At 36.8% G+C, this 12,172-nt stretch overlaps 1 protein-coding gene across 9 annotated transcripts in view; it reads left to right on the top strand.

Moving 5' to 3' along the window:
• ASH1L (ASH1 like histone lysine methyltransferase) overlaps positions 1 to 12,172 on the top strand; it is a 209,302-nt gene that overhangs the window by 15,112 nt on the left and 182,018 nt on the right. For 8 of the 9 annotated variants that reach the window (XM_068540958.1, XM_068540954.1, XM_068540956.1 and 5 more), the window contains one exon: positions 11,188 to 11,708. In XM_068540958.1, coding sequence (XP_068397059.1) covers positions 11,289 to 11,708 — 420 coding nt within the window. In that variant the 5' untranslated portion in view covers positions 11,188 to 11,288. Of the gene's footprint in view, positions 1 to 11,187; positions 11,709 to 12,172 lie in introns of those variants that run through there. The other variant, XM_068540963.1, reaches the window with a different exon arrangement.

Below are 12,172 nucleotides of genomic sequence, written 5' to 3'. Positions count from 1 at the left end.
TCACCAATACTCTTCAAGTGCTTTTATTTGTACATATAGTTCTTAAATCCATGAGGAAATTGTTCTTTTTTTTATTAATTAATTAATTAATTTGGCTGCATTGCGTCTTCGTTGCTGTGCCTGGGCTTTCTCTAGTTGTGAGTGGGGGCTACTCTTCGCTGCGGTGCACGGGCTTCTCATTGTGGTGGCTTCTCTTGTTGCGAAGCATGGGCTCTAGGTGCACAGCTTCAGTAGTTGTGGCATGCAGGCTCAGTAGTTGTGGCGCATGGGCTTAGTTGCTCCGCAGCATGTGAGATCTTCCCAGACCAGGGCTTGAACCCGTGTCCCCTGCACTGGCAGGCGGATTCTTAACCACTGTGCCACCAGGGAAGTCCATGAGGAAATTACTCTTGTGTTTAATGAGGAATGGTTCTAACTTTGTTTTCTCCAAATGGATAACCAGTTAGGTCAACATGCAACAAACATATCAAATAAATCAGCTTCTTGCCATATTGAAATCTGTTAATTGAAAAAGGTTTTTTCAGGACTGCCACTAGTCCATAATCTGTTTTTATGTAAGGTAGGAAGGGAACCCCTTCCACAAGAAACTTTATTTTGATCTGCCAGAAAAATGTTAAATAGCTTTATTGAGGTATAATTCATGTACTATACAATTCACTAATTTGAAGCATACAATTCAGTGGTTTTTAACATATTCATATAGTTATGCAACCATCTCCACTATCTAATATTAGAACATTGCATCTTGGTACCCACAGTCACTCCCCATCCCAGGTATTCCCCTCTTACCCTAGCCCTAGGTAACCACTAATCTACTTTCTGTATGGGTTTGCTGAGTTTGGACATTTCATACAAACGGAGTCTTACAATGTTGTCTGTTGGAACTGGCTTCCTTCATTTAACATAATGTTTTCAAAGTTCATCTATGTTGTAGCATGTATCAGTACATCTGGCCCTCCATGTCCATGGGTTCCACATCCGCACATTCAACTAACCATGGATTGAAAATGTTTGTGGGGGGGGGGTGCTTCCCAGGTGGCACAGTGGTTGAGAATCCACCTGCTAATGCAGGGGACACGGGTTCGAGCCCTGGCCTGGGAAGATCCCACATGCCGTGGAGCAACTAAGCCCGTGCACCACAACTACTGAGCCTGCGCTCTAGAGCCCATGAGCCACAACCACTGAGCCCACGTGCCACAACTACTGACGCCTGTGCGCCTAGAGCCCATGCTCCACAACAAGGGAAACCACTGCAGTGAGAAGCCCGTGCACTGCAAAGAAGAGTAGCCCCACTCGCCGCAACTAGAAGAAGCCTGCATGCAGCAATGAAGACCCGACACAGCCATAGATAGATAGGTAGATAGGTAGATAGATAGATAGATAGATAGATAGATAGATAGATAGATAGATAGATAGATAGATAGGATGTTTGGGGGAAAGAATTCTGGAAAGTTCCAAGAAACAAAACTTGAATTCGCTGCACGCAACTATTTATACAGCATTTACATTGTATTTACAACTATTTATGTAGCATTTATATTGTATTAGGAAGTAGAAGCAATCTAGAGATGATTTAAATGCATGTAGGTTATACACAAATACTATGCCATTTTATATAAGGGGCTTCAGTATTTTCGGATTTTGGTATTTGTAGGGGTTCTGGAACCAATTCTCTGCGGATACTGAGGGATGACTCTACTTCATGCCTTTTCATTGATGAATAACATTTCATTGTATGGATAATGTTCCTGTGAACATTTGTGTACAAGTTTTTGTGTAGATAAAATTTTTTTTAATCTTTTTATTTAATAAATTTATTTATTTATTTATTTTTGGCTGCGTTGGGTCTTTGTTGCTGCGTGCAGGCTTTCTCTTGTTGCGGCGAGCAGGCGCTACACTTCCTTGCTGTGTGCGGGCTTCTCATGGCAGTGGCTTCTCTTGTTGCAGAACACAGGCTCTAGGCGCTGCAGACTTCAGTAGTTGTGGCACGCGGTCTCAGTAGTTGTGGCACACGGGCTTAGTTGCTCTGCGGCATGTGGGATCTTCCCAGAGCAGGGCTCGAACCCGTGTCCCCTGCATTGGCAGGCGGATTCTTAACCACTGCGCCACCAGGGAAGTCCAAGATAAATGTTTTCATTTCTCTTGGGTATATGCCTAGGAGTGAAATTGCAAGGTTATGTGGTAACTCTGTTTAGCCTTTTGAGTAACTGCCAGACTGTTTTCTAAAGCAACTGCACCATTTTACATTCCGACTCCAATTTTTCCACAGAAAAGTTTTATGAAAAATAAATGTAATGTATTTACAATGTAAATGGTACCCTCTTGGAAACGATTCTTTTGTTTAGTGTATAACCAAGTGGATTGGCCCTGAGTTGACAGCCCTTAATCCTGGCCAAAGTGTAATTATTCACTAATGAGAAAATCTTTCTGACGTTAACTTGTATCTCCCTCCTGGTGCCATTTTAGAATTCCCTAGGGATAGAGTTCAATGTCTCTACATATTCCTTGCACCCATGGACCCATCCCTCTTTTTTAATTTAATTTTATTTATTTTTTAAAAAATATTTGTTTGGTTTTTTTTGTTGTTTATTTATTTTGGCTGCTCCGGGTCTTAGTTGTGGCATGCATGCGGGATCTAGTTCCCTGACTGGGGATTGAACCTGGCCCCCCTGCATTGGGAGCGAGGACTCTTACCCACTGGACCACCAGGGAAGTCCCTATCCTTCCTTCTTTAAAAAACAGTTGAAGTTATATATATTCAATTTGTGTTAACTTTGCTTGTCAGGAAGAATTAAGTAAGCTTTGATTAGATTATCTGTCTGACAGTCGATAAGTATAATTTTTTCCTCAGGATTAGCTTTGGGACTTCTTTCTGTGTATATTTTCCTCTTGTGGCTTACTAGTTATAATTTATGTCTGCTATTTCACTTTCCTGTTCTGAGTTTCTGAAGTAGTTTGTTGGTATAATACAGTATTTCTTTGGTCATGAGACACATTCTTTCCTCCCAGTTTAATGTTTCTGAAATTAGGAAATAATACAACTGATAATTACATTTAATGTGGTAGTGGTTTATAAAAAAATTTCCCCCTGAAAATGCGGTCATTGATTCATGAAGCCTCTTAGAATCAGTGGCATCTTGGAATTTAAGAAATATATACAGTTCATAAATATAAAAATAACTAGATTTACTGGTGATGAGTACTTTGAAAGTTAGGAATTGTTGGTGATTGTCCCTATCTTTTAAATGAAGGGTTGTTCTGTAGCTGAGTAAAAAAGCTTAATTTGTCCAGCTTTTTAAGTGTAGTTTATGTTGTATAAGTCATTTAGAGATATAGTTCAAATTTTTTTGGTATCTTCATGAAGATATTTTAGCTTTTTGTGATTTCAGTGACTTATGTGACATCAGTGATTCAGTGGTTTAATGTAAAACATCTTAAACCAGTTAGAACACTGCTTACTCTTTTACTGGTGATATACATAGAGCTTATTTTTTAAGTTGTAAAAACAGTATAAGATTAAATAGTGTTTAAAGACAATTAAAATATCAGTTCTTTAATATTTCAATTTTCTTTTTGTCTGTTCTCTATATACGTGATTAAAAATATAGTAATATGCGTGTTGGCTTATTCAGTCAATAGATATTTATTTGAATACCTTTTATGGTCCAGGAACTTTACTAAGGATATAGCAGTGATAAGGCAGATAGGATTCTTATTCTCATGAAACAAATGGTCTAGTGTAAAATGTGGATATTAAGCATATAGCTTACTAGTATGATAAGTTTTAAGGGACTTACAGTATGCTATATGACCCCCAGCAGGGAGATCTCCCCTGGTCTAGGGGGTTAGGAAATGTCTCCCTGATAAAGTGACCTTTAAGCTGAGATGGAAAGGATGAGTCAAGTCATCAAAGAAGCAGGTAGAAAAGAGTACTAGGCAGAGAGAAGTAACTATGTTCTCCTAGAAGGAGGAAGACAGAGACGTTTGGGGAGCTGAAAAGTACTTAGAACACTTGTATGTCACACATATGTTATTGCTTTTTTTGGGTTTTATTTGCCCCTGCTGTGCTTATAGAAGAGTGGGAAATGATGTGGCTAGAGTTAGGTAGGGGCTGATAATAACAAAAAAGTAAATGTAAACACTGGTGTGTGTGTGTGTGTGTCTGTGTGTGTGTGTGAGAAATACTTCTGTAAGTACTAATGTATTAGTTCATTGAATCCTAACAACAGTTTCTATTCACGGATGAGAGAACAAGGCATAGAGTGCCTTGCCCAAAATTAATATACCAGAACTGGGATCTGAGCCTGTGCATTCTGGATCCAGAGTTTGTGTCTTTAGCTACTGTACCATACTGAAAATTTAAGTTATAAATTATGATTAGGATAGGGGACTTTTATATCCAAAGGTCAGTATGAAAGCATCCAAAGGTTTTAAGCGGAGAAATGACATAATTAGATTATTTAAAAAATCATCTTTCTGGCTGGAGGAAGGGACTGGAGGAAAGCAAGGTGGATATACAAAGGAGTTGGAAGGCCACTACTATATTCTGGGTAAGAATTGTTTTTTTGGACAAGTCAGTGGCAGTGGAATTGGAACTGTGTGTAATCAAAAATTATTTACGTGGTTTTCACAGGTTTTGGTGTTAGGTTGAGAAGTCAAGGATGATCCCCTCATTTCTGACTTAATCAACTGGTGGTACTGTGATTACTTAGCTAATATAATAATATTCTAAGAAATATTTTGGTCATTTATAAGAATTTTAAAGAGCATGAAACCCAGGACAAATTAAAATGCATAATGAGCTATGAATTTTTAAAAGTTTTATATAGTTGATTTATATCTGGTTTTGAATGTTGAGAAATACAACAATGATTACAGTCTCTAACTATGTTTAATAAAGACCACAAAGGAAAATGAAAATTTATCATAGATGAGTCAAGCTAGATTTTACTTATTTTAAGCTAAAAATCTGCAAACATTGTTTAGTCTGCATTGTGGTAATTTTAGATATGTACTTATCCAAAAAAAAAAATAAATGTTATTTTTACGTATTAGGGAAAGTTAATAAGATAAATTACCTTTCTTACCAGGTTAAAACTAAAACTTATAAAACTCCTTTTATTTTATGTTCATATATTGTCATACTGCCTCCCTCTGTATATATCATGTGCCTATATTTCCATCTGTCTACTTGACCTTTCTACTTAAATGTTTCACAGGCATCTAAAATTAAACACGTTTATTACTGAACTCTTGATCTCCCCTTCTGTGTCATTCTGGCAAACAACTTACAGAATGCTAGCCCCATGAGGGCAGGATTTTTGTGTTTTTTTGCAGTGCTTTGTAAGTTTCTGTTACATAATGGGCACTTAGTAAATAGTTGTTTAAGGAGTGTCTAAATGGTACCACCATACAATTCTGATTGCTCAAGTCTTCATATTTTATTTCCCTCCCCTCCTACTTCTTACTGACAAATCATATCTATTATACCTCTAAAATATCTCTTAATCCATCCATTCTTAAAAAATTTCCAGTGCTACTACCCTAATCTGTCAATCTTATGACTGTTATTCCAGAATCAACTTTTACTATCTTTCTAAGCATTCTTCCACAGCAACCAGAGAAGTTTTCTTAAAATGTAAATTGTATCATTACTCTGCTTTTCAGAGCTTCTTTTTGAATTCCATATCTTTCATGTAGGCCAACAAGGCCTTCTGCAAGCTATTTTCGTTTAACATTCCATTTTCGTATTGTGCCGTTCTCCATTTGGTTTACCTACTGTTAACCTTTACAGTCTCGGAGTTTTTACACCCACTGTTCCCTATTTTTGGATCATTTTCACCTCCACCTTTTGCCTGGCTATTCCCTGCTCGTACTGGGTCTCAGCTTATAGTTACATGTTTTTCTAAGATATGTTCCCCGTACCTCCAAGTTTCCTTGATATACTACCTCACATAGTAGTACCTTCACATTTATTAGAAGTTATATATATTTGTATGATAAGTCATTCATCCGTCTCCCCGGCTAAATTTAAAGTTCATGACGCCAAGGACTATATTTGTATTACTTATGACTATATCTACAGTGGGTATCACAATTCTCAAAACATATTTAGAGACTGTGAAAATATTTATTGAATGGATGAAGGGATAGTTTAAGAATGATGAATCCATAAAGGAAATGGTGGACTGGTTAGAGAGGTAGTTGGAGAGCCAGTAGAATGTGTGATCATAGCAGCCAGGTGAGAGTTTCAAATATCAAATATGCCAAATGTAGCAGAGAGGAGTAATAAGATCAGGACTAAAAATGATCTTTGGGAGGCAGAATAACATAGTGTTTAAGAGGAGCCAGACAGATCTAGACTCTACCTTTTATTGGCTGTTAACTTGTCTTTTCATCTCTAAAAAGAGAAGAATAATAGGAACTACCTCATGGTGATAGTGAGGCTTAAAATGAGATAATCTGTATAAAACTTTTAGCATAGAGCTTTGCACATATTAAGAGCTCAGTAAAACTTTGGTATTTTTATTATTTTTAAATTGCTAATGCTAAACCCACTGTAAGGACTCAATATTTGTAGTACTTAGAAAATATATACAGTTGACCCTTGAACAAAACGGGGGTTAGGGGCGCTGACCCTCCAAGCTGTCAAAAACCCACATAGTCAGCCCTCTGTATATGCGGTTCCTCCACGTCTGTGGATTCAACCAACTGCAAATCATGTAGTACTGTAGAGTTTACTATTGAAGAAATCTTCATTCAAGTGGACCTGTGCAGTTCAAACCCTTGTTGTTCAAGGGTCAACTGTAATTAGCAATTTTCTAAAAAGTTTGTTCATAGCTAAAATCATCTGGGAAAAAGGGCTTCATGCTGTAGATTAATGTTAGTTTCCCTTGAATTTGGGCTAGACTGTTTTGGATTGTTTCAGTGGTTTGAAAATGTAAATCCCAGAGTTGCACGTGAGATGAATGTTGAGTTTGCCTCTTTGAGCATGAATGAAGAGATTCTAGCATTCTTAGTTCTGTGTTTCTCCTTGCAACTGTGTTTTAAATTGAATGTATTATAGTAGAAACCAGAATAAGTTGTGTAACAACATAGCATCCTTGCCCCTGGATGGAAAACCTAGATTGTATAGATACATCTTTCCAAAAGCTGAAAGAATATCATTCACAAAGAACATTGCTTTGAAAGTTCAAAAACAATGTCTGGCAGCTGCTGTAGGGACTGCTTTTCAGGCAGTTTACATTTAGCAGATAAAAGCATTCTTTGTTGTGAAGTATCTTCAGAACTTGGATTTATCTTTACTAGAAACACTTAAATTTGGTATGTGGAGTTTGCCAGTCATGATTTTCCAGTCTTACTGCCTAAGTGGATTCACAGAATATGCCCTAAGGATACTATTCTTTTTTCTCCTTGATCAAGTTAAGGAAACGTAATATTTCTCTATTCCTACATACATTTCTAGGGTAGTGATCAATATTTTCAAATTAATTTTCTTTTCAGTTTATTGATACTTTGCTATTATTTAATAATCTGTGTCACTTGGTTTCAGTTTTTTCCATTTTTAAAATGAAGAGAATCATGCTCTCCAAACCCTTCTCTGGAATGTTTTGAGAGTGAGTAAGTGCTGGTAAAAAATGCTTTGAGTTCTTTGAAAGAAATACGGAAATTCTACTTTATATATTTATAAATATACATTAAGACTTCTGTAATTCTTTCATTATGAAAATCAAAAATTATAGGGAAATTTTAAAATGTGTGTACTTGTGAGTAGTGAATGTAAAAGTAGTTGTTTTTGTATAAATTATTATTTGTTTTTATTCCAAAAAGGATTTCTTTTAATAACTAACCAATAAGATACTTGGCAGGTCCATCAGTTCACCATTAGTAACACGAAACCCTGGATGGGCATTTGAATTTAAGAAACAAGAAAGAAAGAGGAGGGAAAAAACTAGAAAAGGAACAAATTGAAGCCAATAACATGTAACCCACATAAGGCATGGGGTTAATTTAAATATTTATTGACTACCACCTATGTGCCAGGTACCGTTCTTGATGCTGGAATAGTGCATTGAACCAAGCTGACAAAAATCCACTTCCATGTGGACTTTACATTCCAATGGAAGCGTGTAGACAATAAATAAATATATTGTACACCAGATGGTGAAAAGAGCACAGGAGAAATAAAACAGGATAGAGTGTGAGAAGAGGTGGGATGGGTGTTTTTCTATTTTGTAAAGGGAATGCCTCTTCTATAAGTTATATTTAGGCAAAGACATGATGGAAGTGACAGAGCAAACCATGCAGTGATCTGGGGAAAGGGTGTTCTAGTCAGGTAGAATAATAAGTGCAAAGGCCCTTAGGTAGGAGTATTTTTGTTGAATTTGAAAAACGGAAAGAGAATACCTGTGCCCCTCCCCCCCTTCTTGGAACTAAGTGGGGAGACTGGTAGGAGGTGGAAGAGAGGTAGAGGGGATTGTAGGGAATTTAGACCATTGTAAAGACTTTGGCTTTTACTTTGAGTGAGATGGGAAGCCATTGAAAGGGTTTTTGAGCAGAGGAGTGACATGATATGATACAGGCTTTAAAAGGATTACCCTGCTGTTGAGTTGAGAAGACTATAAAGAGATACAAAGGTGGAAACAAGGAACCAGTTAGGAGGTTATTGAAATAGTACAGGGCAGATATTATCAGTTGGATCTGATTGGTAGCTGTCAAATTAGTGAGAAATAGGTTCCACATATATTTTGAAGGTAAAGAAGACTTTTCCTACCGAGGGGACATATGGGGCATTAGAAAAAGAAAGGAATCACAGATGATTCAGAATTTTTGGTCTAAATATTTCTGGTTGGAGTTGCATTTATTGAGATGAGTAAGCCTGTGGGAAGAACAGATTTGGGGAGCTTGGCGAAGGTATATTGACTTTGGACATGTTAAGCTTGAAGTGCCTAATTATTAACTATCTAGTCAGTGTGTCAAGTAGGCATTTAAATATATGAATCTGGAGTTCCAGGAGGGGTCTCAGCTGGTCTCTGTCTGGAGATAGAAATTTTTGAATCATCTGTGTTAGATGGCATTTAAATTCAAAAGACTGGATCTGGTCATTTAGGAAGTTAGTGTAGATAGAAAAGGAAAGAGCATGCCCTGGGGGCACTCCAGTGTTAAGAGTTAAGGGAGAAAAAGAAGAGCTGGCAAAGAAGACTCCTTAATCAAACACTTTAGTACTTCTGCACTGAAGTATATGACTGTTCATAGAAATTGTGGTAATTAAGACCAAAACGGATCCAGATCAGCTCAGGTCACATTTTGTCATTAGGGTGTTATGAGAAAACTTTTGATTTTCAGAGTGTTGAACTTCAGGATGTGAACACATCATGGGGAAGATAGGACTTTGTACTTTTAAAGGAAAGAAAGCACATGGCACAGAAGCAGAAATGAACATGATTTGTTAGGGACAGTAAAGAAAACAGAATTTTAAAAAAATATTTATTTATTTGGCTGCGTGGGGTCTTAGTTGCGGCACGCGGGATCTTTGTTGAGGCGTGCGAACTCTTAGTTGCAGCATGTGGGATCTAGTTCCCTGACCAGGGATCAAACCCGGGCCCCCTGCATTGGGAGCTTGGAGTCTTAGCCCTTGGAGCACCAGGGAAGTTGAAGAAAACTGAATTGACTAAATCATAGGGGATGTGTGTTGGGAAATAAGGAAAGACAAGTTTGAGAAGTTAGAGCCAGATTATGAAGAGCCTTGAATGCCATTGTGAAGTGTTAATATATGAAGTGGTAGACAGCAAGAATAATTGTCATATACAGTTGATTTGAAAATTACTCTTTCAGCTGTTTGTGTGAATGAATAGAATAGGAATACACTTTAGTCAGTTGGCCAGTATTTGTTGAGTAACTACTTAAAATGCTGCTATGGTCGGCACCTTCTATTGAGCCTTGCTGTGTGCCAGTCATTGGGCTATGCATTCTACTTACATTTCTTGTAGGAGTTGTAAAAGTTGTATCATATGATCTTTGCCTTTGAAACTCTTATAATCTTGTTGGAAAGAAAAGTCTTAAGGCACATAGTTTAAACTATAAAATATTCTACTTCATAAATGGAACTTTCTAAGGGATAGGATATTCTTTTTTTTCCAGATACTGGTCCTGGATCTTGATCCGGATATATGCTTGAAATAAAGGCTAGTCTGTCAGTCCTCAAGAATAGTGAATTATTTTGTTTTGGTTTTATATTCTCTAGTCACTAGATTATATGCCAATCGTATATGGTTTCCTGAGGATCTTTATTTATGAGAAGGGGGTTGCCCTGTGTGGATTATTCAGATTCTCTGTTAAGGTGTACCAACTATTGTAAAATAATAAATCTACGTTCTGGTTTTAAAATAATTTATAGATTTGGGAGATTGAAGCATGACGGCTGACTGTTTGCTACTGGGAAAACTTGTGAAAATATATTTCTGGTTTTTAGAGTTTTTTTAACAACTGTTCTAAATCATTTATATAATTATTTAATGTTTGTCTTTCTCACTAGAGTATAAGGCTTGTAAGTTTAGGAACTGGATCTGTTTTGTTGAATACTGTATTTCCAGGGTGTTACACAATGCCTGGCACATGATAGGTGTTTAGAAATATTTTTTAATGAATGAATGAGTAAATGAATTCAGAGTTGAACTGTAAACCAGCATTAGAGATAATTCCAGCCTAAGAGTCCTAACCTAAAAAGTCTACCACCTCCTATAAATAATATTGGAGTGCTGAAACCAGCCCAAAACATGGTTCTTTACCTTCAATGAAATTGATTTTATTTAACTAAAATGTAAGAAATATATTCCTTTGAAACTGAGGAGTGTTAAAATATATGATATTATTTTTAATCTTAGACTGTGTTTGCTTTACTGTCAGTTGCAGAAGCTTGTTGCTTGAGTTAGAACAGTGGATCTTAAACATTGATTTGCACCATACCACTACAGCTTATTTATGATATCTGGAGAATAATAAACTTATTCTGAAATTTAAATTTATTTATAACTAAATGAATTTAAATCCATTTTGAACTGCATTTTGATCCATTTTAACTGATTTTCGGTTCTTCCTGATCTTCTTGTTCTCCTCCCCCCATACCCATTTCTCATGTTAATAATTGCCTCTGTTCTGATAAATTTTTTGTTATGGTCTATCCTGCAGAGAAAGAGATGCTGGTTGCCAGTTTTGGAGATCCCTGTTTTTTATGGAACACAGTTCTGTAAAATTTTCGTAAGATTCCTTGGCAATAACATACACTTGTGATGGACCCTAGAAATACTGCTATGTTAGGATTGGGTTCTGATTCCGAAGGATTTTCAAGAAAGAGTCCCTCTGCCATCAATACTGGTACACTGGTCAGCAAGAGAGAAGTAGAGCTAGAGAACAACACAAAGGAGGAAGAGGACCTTCGCAAGTGGAATCGGGAAAGAGCCATCGAAGCAGGGAAAGATGATGGTTTGACTGATGCACAGCAACAGTTTTCAGTGAAAGAGACAAACTTTTCAGAGGGAAATTTAAAATTGAAAATCGGCCTTCAGGCTAAGAGAACTAAAAAACCTCCAAAGAACTTGGAGAACTATGTATGTCGACCTGCCATAAAAACAACTATCAAGCACCCAAGGAAAGCACTTAAAAGTGGGAAGATGACAGATGAAAAGAATGAGCACTGTCCTTCAAAGCGGGTAAGTAGAATTCCCAACAATATGTGATCATTAACAATATTTGGATTTCACTGTTAATTTTTATCGAACCTACGTACATATTTTAGGAATTTTGATTTTAATCTTTTTATGTTATTTCCAAAGTCTGTTTTGTGAGCCAAAATAGGCTTTGAGGCTTGTCAGAGATGTGAGTGATGGTATAACCATGTATGTACTTGTAAAATTACGGCAAATATTTTAAATGGGGTATATCCAGGTTGCTGCTCCTACATGGCCTAGTGGAAAGAATATTGATTGGATTTTTAGTTAGGAAACCTAGAGTTGAATCTTGCCCTCCTGTTTACTACTAGTGTGACTACAGACAAATTAATAGAGAAGAAACTGAGGCTTAAGGATGTTAAATGATTACAAAACCACCTACCTTTCAGGATGGTGCTATTCCTGCTGACCTCAAGAATTTTTGAAAGGTGGATTAAAAAATTTTT

This window comes from Eschrichtius robustus, chromosome 3 (genome assembly GCF_028021215.1).
Source record: "Eschrichtius robustus isolate mEscRob2 chromosome 3, mEscRob2.pri, whole genome shotgun sequence".
Taxonomy (NCBI): Eukaryota; Metazoa; Chordata; class Mammalia; order Artiodactyla; family Eschrichtiidae; genus Eschrichtius; species Eschrichtius robustus.
Note: the sequence above shows the minus strand (reverse complement) of the source record. Positions and strands in the feature narration are given on the sequence as shown.